The sequence below is a fragment of the Leguminivora glycinivorella genome, chromosome 1 (genome assembly GCF_023078275.1).
Source record: "Leguminivora glycinivorella isolate SPB_JAAS2020 chromosome 1, LegGlyc_1.1, whole genome shotgun sequence".
NCBI classification, from domain to species: domain Eukaryota; kingdom Metazoa; phylum Arthropoda; class Insecta; order Lepidoptera; family Tortricidae; genus Leguminivora; species Leguminivora glycinivorella.
This window is the reverse complement of record NC_062971.1, coordinates 1,298,966-1,318,920: the sequence shown is the minus strand read 5'-3', so window position 1 is coordinate 1,318,920 and position 19,955 is coordinate 1,298,966. Positions and strand designations below refer to the sequence as shown.

The 19,955-nt window shown below is 40.6% G+C and overlaps 1 protein-coding gene across 5 annotated transcripts in view; it reads right to left on the bottom strand.

The window, feature by feature from the left end:
* Nucleotides 1-19,955, bottom strand: part of LOC125232322 (ubiquitin carboxyl-terminal hydrolase 8-like) — an 82,714-nt gene that overhangs the window by 57,563 nt on the left and 5,196 nt on the right. For 2 of the 5 annotated variants that reach the window (XM_048137963.1, XM_048137972.1), the window contains exon 1: nt 904-974. Coding sequence is in view for 1 of the 5 variants with exons in the window: in XM_048137951.1 (XP_047993908.1) it covers nt 2,258-2,442; nt 10,270-10,375; nt 14,412-14,537; nt 15,386-15,505; nt 15,998-16,086; nt 17,074-17,209; nt 17,810-17,966; nt 19,109-19,271 (1,082 nt within the window). In the remaining 4 variants the exon portion in view is untranslated. Of the gene's footprint in view, nt 1-903; nt 975-1,039; nt 1,116-1,567; nt 1,621-2,257; nt 2,443-10,269; nt 10,376-14,411; nt 14,538-15,385; nt 15,506-15,997; nt 16,087-17,073; nt 17,210-17,809; nt 17,967-19,108; nt 19,272-19,955 lie in introns of those variants that run through there. The other 3 variants (XM_048137951.1, XM_048137958.1, XM_048137968.1) reach the window with 3 other exon arrangements.

The window sequence follows — 19,955 nt, the reverse complement described above, 5'->3', positions numbered from 1 at the left end:
AGCCGCGGGCAAAAGCTAGTCTTATATGTTTCGACACAATTTTATCAAGTAGAAAATGTTAATGTGTGTCTTTACGAAAAATAGATAAGTCCGTCATAAACCGCTCACAATCTCTCTGCTTACCCTAGAGGTTGACTGGTAGATAATGCCTTAAGTACACCTTTTTGTACTGTAAGATTTTTTTCTTTTGTGAAATAGAGATTAACCCCCTTATTCATAAACATACTCTAAAGTTATCAAGCCGATAAAGTTCGTTTGTCCTTTTCTATCACACTAATAAGTGCGTTTTCACATTATCCGATCCGATATCGGATGTCGGAAGGATTTCAATAGAAAAAATCCAAGATGGCGAATGTAATGTATGGGATTGGGATATCGGTCCGACATCCGATATCGGATCGGATAATGTGAAAACACTGTAAGTCGGAAAGGGAAAAACGAACTTTATCGGCTGGATTACTTTAGAGTACGATTATGAATAAGGGGGTAAATAAATAAACTTTTTAAAAGTGGATATTCAGCTTTTGAAATACGAGAATGAAACATCCGTATTTCTCGTCAAACATATAGTATTCTGATCTTTTAAACACTTACGTAAACGAGTAAACGTGACCATTAGAAGATTGTAGGGAGACCATTAAAGTACTGATATAAGTAATATATCTAGAGAATAAAAGGAGCACTTAGGCTCGATTTATACATAGGTACTACTACTATCTGCTTACTAATAAATTATTAGATTCTGTAAAAAGGTACTAAGGACCTTGCCCAGTACAGGTTTCCGTTTCTCCCTGGCCTGGGCGAGTTTCCGCTTCCGCTCCCGCTCGCGCGCCTCCCGCTACCGATCTAGCTCCTCCCTCTGTTGTACGGCGTCATATCTACAGTATTGGTGTGACAGTGTACCTTGTCTAGTACAGGTTTCCGCTTCTTCCTGGCCTGGGCGAGTTTCCGCTTCCGCTCCCGCTCGAGCGCCTCTGGCTGTCGGCGTGGCTCCTCTGTTGTACGGCATCATATCTACAGTATTGGTGTGACAGTGTACGTTGTCTAGTACAGGTTTCCGCTTCTCCCTGGCCTGGGCGAGTTTCCGCTTCCGCTCCCGCTCGAGCGCCTCCCGCTGTCGGCGTGGCTCCTCTGTTGTACGGCGTCATATCTACAGTATTGGTGTGACAGTGTACGTTGTCTAGTACAGGTTTCCGCTTCTCCCTGGCCTGGGCGAGTTTCCGCTTCCGCTCCCGCTCGAGCGCCTCCCGCTGTCGGCGTGGCTCCTCTGTTGTACGGCGTCATATCTACAGTATTGGTGTGACAGTGTACGTTGTCTAGTACAGGTTTCCGCTTCCGCTCCCGCTCGGGCGCCTCCCGCTGCCGGTGTGGCTCCTCTGTTGTACGGCGTCATATCTACATAACAGTATTGGTGTGACAGTGTACCTTGTCTAGTACAGGTTTTCGCTTCACCCTGGCCTGGGCGAGTTACCGTTTCCGCTTCCGCTCCCGCTCGAGCGCCTCCCGCTGTCGGTGTGGCTCCTCTGGTGTACGGCGTCATATCTACAGTATTGGTGTGACAGTGTACCTTGTCTAGTACAGGTTTCCGCTTCTCCCTGGCCTGGGCGAGTTTCCGCTTCCGCTCCCGCTCGAGCGCCTCCCGCTGTCGATGTGGCTCCTCTGTTGTACGGCGTCATATCTACAGTATTGGTGTGACAGTGTACCTTGTCTAGTACAGGTTTTCGCTTCACCCTGGCCTGGGCGAGTTACCGTTTCCGCTTCCGCTCCCGCTCGGGCGCCTCCCGCTGTCGGCGTGGCTCCTCTGTTGTACGGCGTCATATCTACAGTATTGGTGTGACAGTGTACCTTGTCTAGTACAGGTTTCCGCTTCTCCCTGGCCTGGGCGAGTTTCCGCTTCCGCTCCCGCTCGAGCGCCTCCCGCTACCGATCTAGCTCCTCCCTCTGTTGTACGGCGTCATATCTACAGTATTGGTGTGACAGTGTACCTTGTCTAGTACAGGTTTCCGCTTCTTCCTGGCCTGGGCGAGTTTCCGCTTCCGCTCCCGCTCGAGCGCCTCCCGCTGTCGGTGTGGCTCCTCTGTTGTACGGCGTCATATCTACAGTATTGGTGTGACAGTGTACCTTGTCTAGTACAGGTTTCCGCTTCTCCCTGGCCTGGGCGAGTTTCCGCTTGCGCTCCCGCTCGAGCGCCTCCCGCTGCCGGCGTGGCTCCTCTGTTGTACGGCGTCATATCTACAGTATTGGTGTGACAGTGTACCTTGTCTAGTACAGGTTTCCGCTTCTCCCTGGCCTGGGCGAGTTTCCGCTTCCGCTCCCGCTCGAGCACCTCCCGCTGCCGGTCTAGCTCCTCCCTCTGTTCCCGCACGGCGTCGATGCGAGCGGAGGCGGCGGCTAGTTCGCGCGCTTGCGCGGCTTGCTCGGCGATCACACGTTGCTTCTCCGCTGCGAGAAACAGTATATTGTAAACAATGGGTAAAGTGATATTTTACATGGGTTCGAGTTTTCATGAATAAGACAAGTAAGGTCTAAATCTAAAATCCCGTGTCGAATGAAAGTGATTTTAAAATAAACTATCCATAATCTTGTAGATACGAGCATTATAATTCAAACTAATCGTTTTCAAATAGTTTCCTTGACGCTTTTAAATACTGTATGTAATGTACATTACGATATAAATGTAGAAAAATGGAAATTAGAAATGAGTGTCGATAAATAAAACGCGACCGGAAAGTGTGTGTGCGTACACCCGTAAGGGACAGATATAGAATAATGGAGCGAATTTAAGAATCACTTTAAAAATGGCTGACAGTTTACCATAAACAACCTACGTAATTTGGGCGGATAATAAGCTTGACAAGTCACGTCCTTATTGTTTGCCACAAACTCGTTTGTGGCAACGGCGGAAAAGTGAAACTATGACAAAGACAAAAAATAACATTTTGCTCTCTGTCACTCTTATTATAATTTGTATGTGACCATCTCGTTCGGTAGTGGTATTATTATTTGGCTGTCTAGTCTATAGTATCCTTTGTTTAAGTAAATTACTAATTAGCGCAGTAATGCGAGAAAGCACCGTATGTACTGTAAAGATTTTTTTAAATGATGGCTGCGTTTCTAGAAGATATGTGTCATCACGGAAGTATTTTTAAGAACCAATAAAACATCAGCACGCTGAGCTATTAAGAGGCCTTATTCCTAAAGACGAGCGTTTTTTGCAAAATAGAACCTTTTTCATTCAAAATTATAAAGAAACTATAAATGATTATTAAAAAAATGATAATGTTCCTAAAACTACATATCTTAAGCTAGAAAGTCAATTGGTACTACTTTAAAATATGTCTTTTTATACTTCCGAAAAATCAGTTTTTTCGGAAGACGTTTTCAAATTTCGTAGTGGAATAGCTCGTTTAGAATCGTGATTGTGCTGTTAAAAATGTTATTTGGGGTAATAAATGATCACAATCCTATTTGTTATATCCTGTACGAGTTAGCTAATACTTTGACATTTTAAGATTTACTTGAAATGGTGGATAAATAACCTTCCGTATCCTCCCCATTTTTTCGATAAAAAGAGGTTTACATTATGTATTTTTCCTGCGATTCCTGCATTTTTTGTAACTCTTAAATAATATTATCCTAAACTAGAACTTCTTATTGACCTATAAAAAAAAAATCATACATATAAGACATACCTTTCTGTCGATAGATATGTTTTTAAAACACCTAAAATTCGAATAAAAGACACTGTGCTAACGCGAGCCCGCTCAGTCTGCGCCGAGCGCTCGAAGACAACGGACCTGCGTTTGATCGTCCGGCGCACCTAGCTTTCGTAAGCAGCGCGATAGTTCCGAGAAGTGCCGTAAACTGCGACTAAACAAATCTTGATCCTTTTTACACCTTATGCAATTTTAGCATTCGACATGCTTTTCATATGATTTTGGATTTTAAGTTATACGTGAAGTTTGTTGAGAGTTTGAATTATTATTATATTTTGGGACCAGGATGAGGTTCTGGTTCTCATGATGATGGAGTCAGGCAGGAGATGTTCAACAGAACTGCTATTCTACTTATCATAACTCCACCATGTTTGGGCTCATTAGATTTGGGCTGATGAGCACCATCGATCTAGATGAGGTCCAAGGTCTCATGATGGAGTCAGGAGGTGGTCAACAGAACTGCTATTCTCCTCATCATAACCCCATCATGTTTGGGCTCATTAGATTTGGGCTGACGAGCACCATCAAACTAGATGAGGTCCAAGGTCTCATGACGGGGTCAGGAGGTGGCCAACAGAACTGCTATTCTCCTCATCATAACCCCATCATGTTCGGGCTCATTAGATTTGGGCTGACGAGCACCATCGAACTAGATGAGGTCCAAGGTCTCATGATGGAGTCAGGAGGTGGTCAACAGAACTGCTATTCTCCTCATCATAACCCCATCATGTTTGGGCTCATTAGATTTGGGCTGACGAGCACCATCGAACTAGATGAGGTCCAGGGTCTCATGATGGAGTCAGGAGGTGGTCAACAGAACTGCTATTCTCCTCATCATAACCCCATCATGTTTGGGCTCATTAGATTTGGGCTGACGAGCACCATCGAACTAGATGAGGTCCAAACTCTCATGACGGGGTCAGGAGGTGGCCAACAGAACTGCTATTCTCCTCATCATAACCCCATCATGTTCGGGCTCATTAGATTTGGGCTGACGAGCACCATCGAACTAGATGAGGTCCAAGGTCTCATGATGGAGTCAGGAGGTGGTCAACAGAACTGCTATTCTCCTCATCATAACCCCATCATGTTTGGGCTCATTAGATTTGGGCTGACGAGCACCATCGAACTAGATGAGGTCCAGGGTCTCATGATGGAGTCAGGAGGTGGCCAACAGAACTGCTATTCTCCTCATCATAACCCCATCATGTTCGGGCTCATTAGATTTGGGCTGACGAGCACCATCGAACTAGACGAGGTCCAAGTTCTCATGATGGAGTCAGGAGGTGGTCAACAGAACTGCTATTCTCCTTATCATAACCCCATCATGTTTGGGCTCATTATAAATATGTGGAAGGTCGTTAATAATAATAAATGTTTTATTAGGGTACCCCTACATGTAAAGAGGGGACAGATATTTTTTTTTATCTACTACTTTTTTTTATCTGTATTCATATACATTCAATATTTTTTTTTTAATCGGTCCAGTAACAACGGAGATATCGAGGAACAAAGATAAAAAAATAAAAAAATAAATAAACATACAGACGAATTGAGAACCTCGCCTCAAATCTCTCAGATTTGAGGCGACGGTTAAAAAGTGACACATCATGAGCAGTTCCAATGCACCAAATGTCACTGTTCTGGACGTAAGTGCATGCTGTTCTTATAAAAATATGAAAGTCACTATAACTGTGATAATTTCCGAAAATATTAATATTATCAAAAAACGATCTTAGTAAACCCTTAGACTTATATAGACCGTGATTACCTTTTTGATTTTTGTCAAGCTCCCGATATTTCGACGCAGTTGCATGCATCATGATCACGGAAAACTGACGAAGGCGGGTGGATGTTAAAGTTGTATAGACAGCGCGCGATCTACCCTCCTTCGCGCGCGTTTGCTACGATCACTTTCAGCGTTACCACTGGTCGCGTTCACACTCGATGGTCTGTCCAAACACACTACACTCACAGTGTCACTACGTTTGTTCAATTCTGACTTCACCGGCCAAAGAAGCCATTCAGAGAAGCCATTGAGATTCACAAATATAAAAATTTCAATCGTGAGGATGGCTTCAAACTATCTAATGTATGGAATCCAGTGATTTGTTTGTGTAAAAAACCGGTGAAGTCAGAATTGAACAAACGTAGTGACACTGTGAGTGTAGTGTGTTTGGACAGACCATCGAGTGTGAATGCGACCAGTGGTAACGCTGAAAGTGAACGCAGCCGACGCGCGCGAAGGAGGGTAGATCGCGCGCTGTCTATACAACTTTAACATCCACCCGCCTTCGTCAGTTTTCCGTGATCATGATGCATGCAACTGCGTCGAAATATCGGGAGCTCGACAAAAATCAAAAAGGTAATCACGGTCTATATCCCGGTCAATATAATATACCATTCCCGGTCTAATGAAAATAACCGTGAATCATTCAAAACTCTTAGTAAACCCTTATTCATTTTTAAATACCTATCCAAAAATATATCACACGTTGGGGTTGGAATGAAAAAAAAAATCAGCCCCCACTTTACATGTAGGGGGGGGGGGTACCCTAATAAAACATTTTTTTCCATTTTTTATTTTTGCACTTTGTTGGCGTGATTGATATACATATTGTTACTAAATTTCAGCTTTCTAGTGCTTACGGCTACTGAGATTATCCGCGGACGGACCGACGGACGGACGGACGGACGGACGGACGGATGGACAGACAGACATGGCGAAACTATAAGAGTTCCTAGTTGACTACGGAACCCTAAAATAGCCAGAAATCACTATTAAACTATTCTCTAATTTCAAGTTCCTAACTAAAATTTTCCTAATAAAAAAAAAACAAATTGATCCCGCTACAAACTTTCACCCCCTTTTTCCCTCTACTAGGGGTGTAAATTTTCATAATCGATTCTTATCTCTTCGAAATTTTGTTAATGCAATCTATACAAATTTCGACTTTCTAGCTTTCGTAGTTTCGGCTCAGCGGTGTTGGTTGTTGAATCAATCAATTAGGAAACCTGAATTTATATATGTACATGTAGACTAATACTATACTTTTACTACATTCATATACCTTATTTACTACTACCATACCATGAATATGAAATTAAATAAAGAGTCCCCATATAAAATTGAAAATTATGTTATTAGCAATTTAATTCAAAACTATCAAGATTATTCGTGTCTGCGTTGAAACGCGCGTTGAGTTGCCGGTGCTCGCGTACCGAGCGCCAACGCCATCTATCGATGGCCGTTTAGTGAAATTGATGAGCGCTCTAAGGAATAAGGGGTCTTAAAACAAAATAAAAAATAAATATCATTCACTAATTTTGGTGTGAACTAAAACAAGTTAAGGTGGCTCGCCTAGGTTACCCGAAGCTCAGGCTGTGTTAGATGGCGTTAATCTGCAAATTACCAGTCTTATTTTTTTTGTGGAGTCGTACAGGCATTTATATACTTTCAATTATGCTTCGCGAACATTTAATATTAAAATTGACGTATTACAACAAACATTCAACTTCTCATTGTAACGTTAATCCCCTTAATGTAAATAAATTTACTATTTTACACTATTTTTAAGTACCACTCACACATACAAACAGTGTTTTTGTATTCATTCTAGTCGATAATTTCACGCGGCGACAGCTTGTCTAAATAGCCTTGCGGTAAATACGTGCCATCGCATGATTTGCATGGAAGTACTGGGTTCGAATCCAGGACTTTTTCTCTTTTTTTTTTTAATACTACGTCGGTGGCAAACAAGCATACGGTCCGCCTGATGGAAAGCGGTCACCGTAACCTATGGACGCCTGCAACTCGAATAGTGTCGCATGCGCGTTGCCGCCCCATTAGAAACTTATACACTCCCCTTTGCTGCGTATGCACAGCAAAAAGGAGTGTACAAGTTCAAAGGAGGGTTTGGGTTGCCGACGACTCAAAGGACAATAGACGGAACAAATTAGTTCCGTAAGTCCTCCCGTCGTCAGCACCCCGCACCCTCGTTGAGCTCTGGCAGCCTTACTCACCGGCAGGAACACAACACTATGTGACACTATTTTTTGTTCGTCGAACTCAGAATTTCTAACATAATTATCCTAATCTGATATTTTAAAAAATTCCAAAAAGTATAGATAAATTTTAGTTTCTAAACTACGATCCGAATGATTTTTTTTTCTAATTGTTTATTTTTGATGGAGCAAGGGTATTCAAATCGCTTTTGAAATCTTAAATTAGTAAATGAAAATGCAATAGTTAACTGAGTAACGTAATGCTTTAAAAACTCAAGTGGACTTTTTTTATCTAAGGAGTGATTTAGATAAAATATTATATTTAGCGAGGGTATTAAAAGTAGTGTTTTATATCTCAACTTAATAAATAGAAAATCAAAATGACAATAAAAAAATCAATATGTTCTCTAAGACAAAATTGATACCTTCGGCTCTCCATTCTTGCTCAGTCAATAAAAAAAACGAAATTTATATCCAAAAAAATACAAAAAGTTTATAGAATCCTGGGAATCGAACGCACCTTCACGGCGTGACAGACGATTGTTCCCCAACGACGCCATTACATAACACGCTGTTACTGATGAAATTGGGCTATACATAATATATAATTATTTAAATATAAATAATAATGTCAAATCCATACTAATATTACAAATGGGAAAGGGTGTGTGTCTGTTTGTTTGTCCGTCTATCACGGCAAAACCGGAGCGACGAATTGACGTGATTATTTAAGGGGATTTAGTTGAAGGGATGGAGAGTGACATAGGCTACTTTTTGTCTCTTTCTTACGCGAGCGAAGCCGCGGTCAAAAGCTAGTTTATTATAAATGGGAAAAGCTGGTTACTCTATAATCTGAAGTGGAAGAATTCGTTGTTTCACCAAAGATAATGTGTGTTTGTTTGTTTGTCCGTCTTTCACGGCCAAACGGAGCGACGGATTGACATGTTTTTTAAGTGGAGATAGTTGAAGGGATGGAGAGTGACATATGCTACTTTTGTCTCTTTCTAACGCAAGCGAAGCCGCGGGCTAAATCTAGTACAGCACGGGAAGCATGGTCGCGCGATAGACGATAAAATATCAGGCCGTCCCTGTCGCACTATTAGTAAGTGCGATTATAGGGACGGCCAGATGTTTTATCATTTATCGCGCGACCATAATTGCCTGCCTGGACCAGATTATATTGATGATAATTATTATTTGTAACCATTTAGTTAATATTGTCTTCAGTTACCGCGATAGTTACTCATGAAATAAAAACTATGAAAACGGATTAAATCGTGTATAATGAATTTACAATTCATCCCGACGTTTCGAACACTACAGCGTTCGTGGTCTCTGAGCTCAGCGGGTGACTGAGGAAAAATTACAATGTGCAAAAGCTACCCACATACCTACATACATATTCATATATATAACTATTTAGTTGTTGAAGAAAAATATTCACACAACAATAACATAGGTCAACTCTAGCTCAGTAAATGTAAGGAAGTCAGCACATTACTAATACTATGCCCACACTATGACCTATGTACCTGACCTGACGTGTAATATTTTATTTTATCAACAAAGGCATAATAAAGATTATAATGTATTTTTGTATGAAAATAAAAAATAGGAAAGAAATATAGTAAGAGTCTTTTTTAATAGAATATTTATTCTATTAAAAAATAAAAATAAAACTTAATAAATCCAAAAAAAGTTCAAATTATTAAAAAAGAGCCCGGAATCGAACTCGAGATCTTCTGTTTCATAGTCAATGCATTTGACCGAGACGCCATTTCGATTTACACTAGCAGTGTCGAAATACACGATATGTATCTTTGTTGACAAAATGCGTCATTATTTCTGAGTCTGCTTGAGTTAAGTAAACCAATATCTTTAAATAATTACTTGTCAAGAGCCAAGTGTCACTGATGACAATGTCAACTAAAAATGCGCGAAATATGACGGCTCTGTGTCTGTACACAAAATTTGGCACACACATTTTCGTAAAATTAATAAAAAATTCACATGGATTTGTCCATGATTTCTGTATGAAACAATGTATTTCGTTCAATACTGCGACGATGGATAATGTATAGTAGATGTATGCGCATATTTTTATTTAGTTGTAGTGTGCGGTGACTAAATAAATGGTAGATGTTTTTTGTATGGAAAGCGAGCCACCTTAATGGTGGGATGACGAGTGATAGAGATGTATGGAAGAGAAAGACATGCTGCGCCGACCCCAAGTGACTGGGATAAGGGCAAGAGAATGATGATGATGATGATCATTCACTAATGAATAGAAGAGAACCCTAATATGTAACTTGTGTCAACTTAAAGCACTTTTAATTTATCGCCACTAGTTACGAATTTCCTGCTTTTCGACACACAATACACAAAAATTATAGACTAAGAACAAGAGACACAATAAGGGCCCATTTAGACGGTACGAGAACTCGCATACGAGTTTTATTACATTTTTTTTTTTTTTATTATAAATGGGCTTACTCTTGACCACAGACTAGCCAAAGGCATATATAAAATAGTGTGATAACATCGGTACCATTGGCTTCATCATTGGCTACGGGCTCCGCTAGTTTCTCGGCCTCCGCGCGCTCTCGTCTCTGATACTCTTCCAGCTGCTGTCGGAGGCTCAAGTTCTCTTGTTCCTGGTTAACATATTACACTATTTGACAAAGCATACATACATACATACATACAATCACGCCTGTTTCCCCTAAAGGGGTAGGCAGAGCATATGAAACTGCTAAAGTTACAGTGCCACTCTTGGCAAATAAGGTTGAAAGAAAACGAAACTGTGACATTGCAGTGGCAGGTTGCCAGCCTCTCGCCTACGCCACAATTTAACCCATATCCCACAGTCGCCTTCTACGACACCCACGGGAAGAAAGGGGGTGGTGAAATTCTTAACCCGTCACCACACGGCAAATCATCTCGTTTCGTTTTCGTTCGTTTGACAAAGCATCTCGTTTGATAATTAGGGGTTAGGGTTGTCAAACAAAATGCTTTGGTATAAAATCAAAACGGCAAACTGTGGTTATGGCTACTTTTATCAGATGTCTGTCTCCAAATTAGAAGTTTATATTTGTAGCATATCCCTAATTAACACTTTAACAGTATTTGCGTTACTGTCTGCAACATACATGTGACGTACGTATGTGAATAAAATAGCATGTAAGCAATAATCCATACTAATATTATAAATGACGTGATTTTTTAAGTGGAGATAGTTGAAGGGATGGAGAGTGACATAGGCTACTTTTTGTCTCATTCTAACGCGAGCAAAGCCGCGGGAAAAAGCTAGTTTACTATAAATAAGGTGTCTTTAGGTTATTGATATGATTATCGACGATACAAGACATTATCCGTAATAACCAGTTTTACTTAACCTCCATTCGACCCTCCAATTTCATCATATCACATGGCGACCCTGTTAGGGTGATCAAAATATACAAGTTATCAAGTGAATGCAGACATTAATTAATTAATTATAACAGTTCAAATAGGACTCATTTTGAACTATCAACATTTAAGTTTTCAAATTTCGTAGTGGGATAGCTCGTTTAGAATCGTGATTGTGCTGTTAAAAATGTTATTTGGGGTAATAAATGATCACAATCCTATTTGTTATATCCTGTACGAGTTAGCTAATACTTTGACATTTTAAGATTTACTTGAAATGGTGGATAAATAACCTTCCGTATCCTCCCCATTTTTTCTATAAAAAGAGGTTTACATTATGTATTTTTCCTGCGATTCCTGCATTTTTTGTAACTCTTAAATAATATTATCCTAAACTAGAACTTCTTTTTGACCTATAAGAAAAAAATCATACATATAAGACATACCTTTCTGTCGATAGATATGTTTTTAAAACACCTAAAATTCGAATAAAAGACACTGTGCTAACGCGAGCCCGCTCAGTCTGCGCCGAGCGCTCGAAGACAACGGACCTGCGTTTGATCGTCCGGCGCACCTAGCTTTCGTAAGAAGCTCGATAGTTCCGAGAAGTGCCGTAAACTGCGACTAAACAAATCTTGATCCTTTTTACACCTTATGCAATTTTAGCATTCGACATGCTTTTCATATGATTTTGGATTTTAAGTTATACGTGAAGTTTGTTGAGAGTTTGAATTATTATTATATTTTGGGACCAGGATGAGGTTCTGGTTCTCATGATGATGGAGTCAGGAGGTGGTCAACAAAACTGCTATTCTCCTCATCATAACCCCATCATGTTTGGGCTCATTAGATTTGGGCTGACGAGCACCATCGAACTAGATGAGGTCCAAGGTCTCATGACGGGGTCAGGAGGTGGCCAACAGAACTGCTATTCTCCTCATCATAACCCCATCATGTTCGGGCTCATTAGATTTGGGCTGACGAGCACCATCGAACTAGATGAGGTCCAAGGTCTCATGATGGAGTCAGGAGGTGGTCAACAGAACTGCTATTCTCCTCATCATAACCCCATCATGTTTGGGCTCATTAGATTTGGGCTGACGAGCACCATCGAACTAGATGAGGTCCAGGGTCTCATGATGGAGTCAGGAGGTGGTCAACAGAACTGCTATTCTCCTCATCATAACCCCATCATGTTTGGGCTCATTAGATTTGGGCTGACGAGCACCATTGAACTAGATGAGGTCCAAGGTCTCATGACGGGGTCAGCAGGTGGCCAACAGAACTGCTATTCTCCTCATCATAACCCCATCATGTTCGGGCTCATTAGATTTGGGCTGACGAGCACCATCAAACTAGATGAGGTCCAAGGTCTCATGATGGAGTCAGGAGGTGGTCAACAGAACTGCTATTCTCCTCATCATAACCCCATCATGTTTGGGCTCATTAGATTTGGGCTGACGAGCACCATCGAACTAGATGAGGTCCAAGGTCTCATGATGGAGTCAGGAGGTGGTCAACAGAACTGCTATTCTCCTCATCATAACCCCATCATGTTTGGGGTCATTAGATTTGGGCTGACGAGCACCATCGAACTAGATGAGGTCCAGGGTCTCATGATGGAGTCAGGAGGTGGCCAACAGAACTGCTATTCTCCTCATCCTAACCCCATCATGTTCGGGCTCATTCGATTTGGGCTGACGAGCATCATCGAACTAGACGAGGTCCAAGTTCTCATGATGGAGTCAGGAGGTGGTCAACAGAACTGTTATTCTCCTCATCATAACCCCATCATGTTTGGGCTCATTATAAATATGTGGAAGGTCGTTAATAATAATAAATGTTTTATTAGGGTACCCCTAGCCCTAAAGAGGGAGCAGATTTTTTTTTATCTACTACTTTTTTTTTATCTGTATTCATATACATTCAATGTTTTTTTTTAAATCGGTCCAGTAACAACGGAGATATCGAGGAACAAACATAAAAAAATGAAAAAAAATAAATAAACATACAGACGAATTGAGAACCTCGCCTCAAATCTCTCAGATTTGAGGCGACGGTTAAAAAGTGACACATCATGAGCAGTTCCAATGCACCAAATGTCACTGTTCTGGACGTAAGTGCATGCTGTTCTTATAAAAATATGAAAGTCACTATAACTGTGATAATTTCCGAAAATATTAATATTATCAAAAAACGATCTTAGTAAACCCTTATTCATTTTTAAATACCTATCCAAAAATATATCACACGTTGGGGTTGGAATGAAAAAAAAAAAATCAGCCCCCACTCTACATGTAGGGGGGGAGGTACCCTAATAAAACATTTTTTTCCATTTTTTATTTTTGCACTTTGTTGACGTGATTGATATACATATTGTTACTAAATTTCAGATTTCTAGTGCTTACGGTTACTTTACTGAGATTATCCGCGGACGGACGGACGGACGGACGGACGGATGGACAGACAGACATGGCGAAACTATAAGAGTTCCTAGTTGACTACTGAACCCTAAAAAACAAAAATCACTATTAAACTATTCTCTAATTTCAAGTTCCTAACTAAAATTTTCCTAATAAAAAAAAAAACAATTTGATCCCGCTACAAACTTTCACCCCCTTTTTCCCTCTACTAGGGGTGTAAATTTTCATAATCGATTCTTATCTCTTCGAAATTTTGTTAATGCAATCTATACAAATTTCGACTTTCTAGCTTTCGTAGTTTCGGCTCAGCGGTGTTGGTTGTATAATCAATCAATTAGGAAACCTGAATTTATATATGTACATGTAGACTAATACTATACTTTTACTACATTCATATACCTTATTTACTACTACCATACCATGAATATGAAATTAAATAAAGAGTCCCCATATAAAATTGAAAATTATGTTATTAGCAATTTAATTCAAAACTATCAAGATTATTCGTGTCTGCGTTGAAACGCGCGTTGAGTTGCCGGTGCTCGCGTACCGAGCGCCAACGCCATCTATCGATGGCCGTTTCGTGAAATTGATGAGCGCTCTAAGGAATAAGGGGTCTTAATACATTGAGACACTTTGAAAAATATTCAGAAGTGTATTAATCGAATTTGAATATCTTTGCTTCATTCTGATGATGAATAATCTCGGATAGAATACAGTATAGTCACGCATGGTCGCGTGGTATGGCCTATCACGTCTGTGCATCCCTTTCGCACTTCCTGTAAGTGCGAAAAGGACGCACTGACGAGATAGGCCATATCACGCTAGTGCAGGTTGTATTGTATGAGTATATACTAACCATGTCAAACTGCTTATTTTCCAACTGCATGAGTTGCGATATGATTTCCTGTTCACGCATCTTGTAGAGCGCTCGGACGTCGTCCCGTTCCTCCGTCTCGCGTTGGAAGTGGGTTTTCTCCCAATCCTGAACAAATAGCATAAGATCTAAGATAAATAGTTTCATGACTAAAAACATATTCAAGTCATACAGGTAATACTTAACTTAAACAAGCCTACAGATACACGATTTTTTTTAGGTACAGGGGCCCATTTCTCGAAGCTACAAGTTACAATTTACAAGTGGTTGTCAATGTCTAATATGACAAGTTGGAAAGAGACTTCCGCTTGTAACTTGTAACTTTCAGTTTTTAGAAACGGGCCCGGTATTCTATTGCTTAAAATGATCTCTTACTGATCAATTAGGAAAACATCTTCATAATCTCATGCATAGGAATAATTTGATTGAATCCATGGATAATATGACCGAGAACCATATTGAACATAATTTAACCCATTCATTGCCAAAGAGTCCAAAGACGCGAATTCGCGTCACGAAATAGTACATTACATCAGAGGCCGGGAAAATGAGGATTTCCGGCCAAGTGGGTATATACCCACTACCCGGATAGGGATACGAGGCCGGGAATCCGTTTTCACGCCGAGGCATGTATAGTGCTTTTCTCAAACATACAATGAAATAAAAAAAAATGCTCTAAAGGACAATATTTTATAAAAAAAAGTTACTTTGCAGGCCTAGGCCTAAAAAATAATATGAAATCCCTCTACAGTCCTCTCGAGTTGTTGCGCCTAAAAAGCGATACTTCCCAGCCCATTTTAAGGAACGTAAAGACAATATTTCATTGCATTTTTGAGAATACATGTTAATTATAATGCGTAATGGGTTAAATATAATTTCTGAGGACGACCAAAAATAAAATGGTTCGGTCCGTCTAATGTTATGATTTCGTTTTTCTACAAATTAAAAGGCTGTACCTGTTCAGCTTCTATTCTTTGCATTTCTAAGGTCAGGGAGGTGTCAGCTAATCGTTCTTGTTGCTGAATGATCTGCTGCATGTTGCGAGCGCGCTCTTCGTACTTCTGCAACGCTGCAGCCTGTAACAAAATAGAAAATAATACGCTAGGTTACAAAACTATAATATATATATAATATATAAATATATAGCATGCCCCAATAATGCACTTCTGTCTAACACTTACGCACTGAGCGTGAGAGAATTACGTCGCCTTCAACCATTTCCAAATTGGAACAGAATCTCAAAACAAGAGAAATCAACCATATTACCTTTATGCTGTATCCAAACATGTAATACCTCTGCCACACACTCGACGAGCGGCGTGGGAAGTAGGCAGAGGCATAGTGTGGCCGCGCTACTCGTCATGCCCACCGCTCCCTATTTTGTCGGTTTTTGGGAGCGAGTCGTCGGGCCGGCAACCTCCTAGTGCGATAATCGCGCGAGTAGGGCATAGTGTGCTATTATATATATGCTATTCGGCGAATATTCGCCGGAGCCCTACATTTTGGATGCAACTATAAAATATTTCGAGCGAGTATACAGACATAAAACATTTTTAGTATGTTAGTACCTTGCTGCTGCGATCGACCGCGGGCTCCGACGTGCGCGCTCGCGGCGGCGCCGGCGCCAGGTCCGCCCACACCGGGTAGTCTATCTCACCTGTAGATCATTCAACTACATAAATATTCAACACTTGACTGCAATTTTAAAAAAAATAGTGCGTGGAGTGCCTCCGCGCGGAAGAAATGAAACTTCGTAATGTGGAAATGAAAATAGGAAGAGGTATTTCAAAATTCGAGTTGGCAACACTGAGCGTTAAACGTTTAACGCTGTCAATTGGAAGTCGCAATACAAGTTTCACTTCAAAATAATGTACATACTTTTGTTGGACATGCCTTCTGTGACCATTAGCAACTTTTTAACACATACACAAAATAATAACCACAAAATTAAAATTTTGAAAAAACCCCGACCGCGACATAGTTGACCGATTTTCATAAAACATGGCTAAGAACACTCCCGACGTCCCGACTAACTTTCAAACAAAAAAACTAAATCGAAATCGGTTCATCCGTTCGGGAGCTACGATGCCACAGACAGACACACACAAAGACAGACCGACAAACAGACAGACAGACACACACACACACAGACACGTCAAACTTATAACACCCCGTCGTTTTTGCGTCGGGGGTTAAAAATGGCGTACGAGTACGACGTCAAAAACTGGACGTTATCTATAACCGCCTGTTTATATAGCTGGGCGGGTTGTCCAGCATCTGAGCAAAGTTCACGATTCCCTTGCGGGCCAGGCGGGTTCTTGGTTGCGGAACTTTAATATCATGGATTCAAACCTGTGACTTTTCGGAACACCGGTCTATTTGCTCTGATCAACTGAACCGTGGAGACCTACGGACACACATTCAGAGGGTATACAGATTTGCCTACAATTCTTACCTAGCATATCCTTAGGTGCTTTGGTGTCGGTTGGGGATTGGTGGTGAGTGCTGGGTAGCGAAGGAGCCAGTCTTCATAAGCTACGTGGATACTGTAGTATCCACATCCACTGTTAGCACCGCACGGTGAACTTCTAGGGGAAGTACACTTCTATATTTGAATGTTAAGAAGACATATGTATAATCTTACCTAGCATATCCTTAGGTGCTTTGGCCCTTGGTGTTGGTTGAGGGTTGGTGGTGAGTGCTGGATAGCGAAGAAGCCAGTCTTCGTAGCCACCATGAAGAGCTAGTGGCGGACGAGGGTATTGCACTTTGACGTCCCACTAGCGACAAAATATATAAAATTATCAACATTTTCAAACAAATCTGTCTTTTATAGGATGACAGAAGTTCTAGACCAATATGACAAAACGATAAGCTTCATAAAAGATAGATTTGAAAAACTCGGGTGAGTTGGGTTAAGCAGATCACAATTTAAAATGTCATTGCAAAAATAATTCTGAGATTTTGTTAGTTATACTGGTTATAGAAAGTACCTTCAAAAAGATGGTCTTTAAGAAATGAAGGGCGTTTCCTGTCCTACTCCTAAATAGCTTTAGAAGGTGCTAATTAATATGAATTTTGAAAATAATTAATACCAAGTTGGGCTTTGAACTAGATAGACCAGTGACATGTAGACATGATATTTTTTCTGTTAATCATGATAAGAACATTAAGAACAGTACTTTCAAGAGATGGAGTGTGTTCCCTGGTATAACAGCAGTGCTAAGTCTAGCATGATGATGAGTTGCATGGAAGCTCGGGTCGCCCAGACAGGCTTGGAAGACTCAGGTAAGTTCAGTCAAGAATATGTAGATCAAACTACAAAATACCATTCCTCTCATGGGTCACCATATAAACTGAATGTATGTAAGGAACGGTACCTTAAGTAGGATGGTCTTCAAGAGATGGAGAGTGTTCCCTGGGATGACAGCTGTACTAGACCAGTCTAGCATGACTATGAGTTCCATGGAAGCTCGGGTCGCCCAGACAGGCTTGGAAGGCGCGGGCAGATTCTGTTCTAAGATGTGCGCTGACCGTCTGTGGAAAGATGATTTGATAATATTTTTAATGACATAAGGTAACAAGTGCGAAGTACACTTTGATCAAGGAGTGAAAGGATTGATTTTCACAGTCGAGAGTCGATCGATCGATATATGCGCGATCACAACAATAAATCCCTAGATTTTCTTATTTTCCAAAATATTTTTGTTCTGGATGCCAGATTTCTATTAAACCTTATCTGACTAAATATGCAAACCTGACAGTTGCCAACGCCATTATATCAATGTTCTATGAATATCCAGAGAACACAATGGGTATTATAGTTTTAAATATATGTACGTTATAAACAATCGTTTACTCTCTTAAAACGACTTCCGATGGATATAACGTCACAACTCCGTAGTTTGCGTCGAAGGAAGACAGGAAGTAGTTAAGAAAGTGCCAATGAATACTCATTGCAAGTGGTGAAGCCATACAAATGTGTGGAAAATTATAATACCTATTATCCCGCTTGTTTCACATACGTAAACGTATACAATCAGCAACAAAGCTATAAATACAACCAAAGTGCCAAAAATATGTAACCTGAACTTTATTGATGGACATTGTACATTAAGGTGTACATATATTTGGCACTTAGGGGAACCTATTTTTCTACCCATTTCGTTGAAATGTTGCGAGACGTTCGTAATTCAATAAGGTTGAAACATTGTGTTTCAGTATTATCACTGAAATGTCATTGGGCATTATTTTTTACTTAAAGTTACAGATGCAATCTTTGTGGTAAGCTATATAAGCGCTTTGCTTCTTCTTTTCTTATGCGCACTGTCAAGGAATGTAATTCCTTGCCGGCGGCTATATTTCCGAGCCCATATAAATAACTAATAAAATAAATAAATATTGTAGGACAGTCTTACACAGATTGACTGAGTCCCACGGTAAACTCAAGATGGCTTGTGTTGCAGGTACTCAGACAATGATATATAACAACCCGGCAACCTTCAAATCAAGAGTGAACGGATATCTCCTGAGCGAGATCACTCCATCATAGGCCACGTCTTTGCCTTTGGCTAGTCTGTGGCCAAGAGTAAGCCCATTTATAATTTAAAAAAAGGGAATTAAATCCTTTGAGCTAATGACTGCATAACTCAAAGGCATATCATTGATGTTTCTCTTACCCTGGTGAAATGCTCTCTTCAGGCACACTGATGCAGGACGGGCAGTTGATGTGGGACTCTATGTAGTCTTTGCCGGGCCGGGCGTCCAGGATCATCACCTTCATTTTGCCACTCTTGAGGATGTTGTAGAGCTGCTCACTTTTTATGGTCACTTCGTCTAAACCTGAAAATAACAAAGAACCATAGTTTAACATTATTTCGAGATTATCAGAATAACCTAAACACAAAATTAAAATTTTGATAAAACCCCCGACATAGTTGACCGATTTTCATGAAACATGGCTAAGAACACTCCCGACTAACTCAGCTTTCAAACAAAAAAAAACTAAATCTAAATCGGTTCATCCGTTCGGAAGCTACGATGCCACAGACAGATATACCTACATTACACACAGACAGACAGATAGGCAGACACGTCAAACTTATAACACCCCGTCGTTTTTGCGTCGGGGGTTAAGAAAGGGTAATTGATATTAATAAGCACATCAAAACATCTAAAATACGGTATGAAGATTTACATCCAACTACAAGTAGTATGCTGGCGGCCGCGCATTCGCGGCCGATTCAGTGGTGACAACCTTCTTTCATCTATTAGCTCTATTACCTCGTCTTTCACCTATTAGAGGCCCTGGGCACATTGGGATAACGGGGCCCCTATGACCATAGTTTTAGGCCACCCTATAGGCTACTTGCCTCCTAGTCCAATCAGCTTCTTTTTAAGAACTGTCAAAACGAATTTGAACGACTTGCTAATATAGAATTTATATGAAATCGAGTTGAGTGACGTCACGGTCAATTTAGTTACTATATTTCTCCCTGACTTATTAAATAGAAATTGGATTTAAAA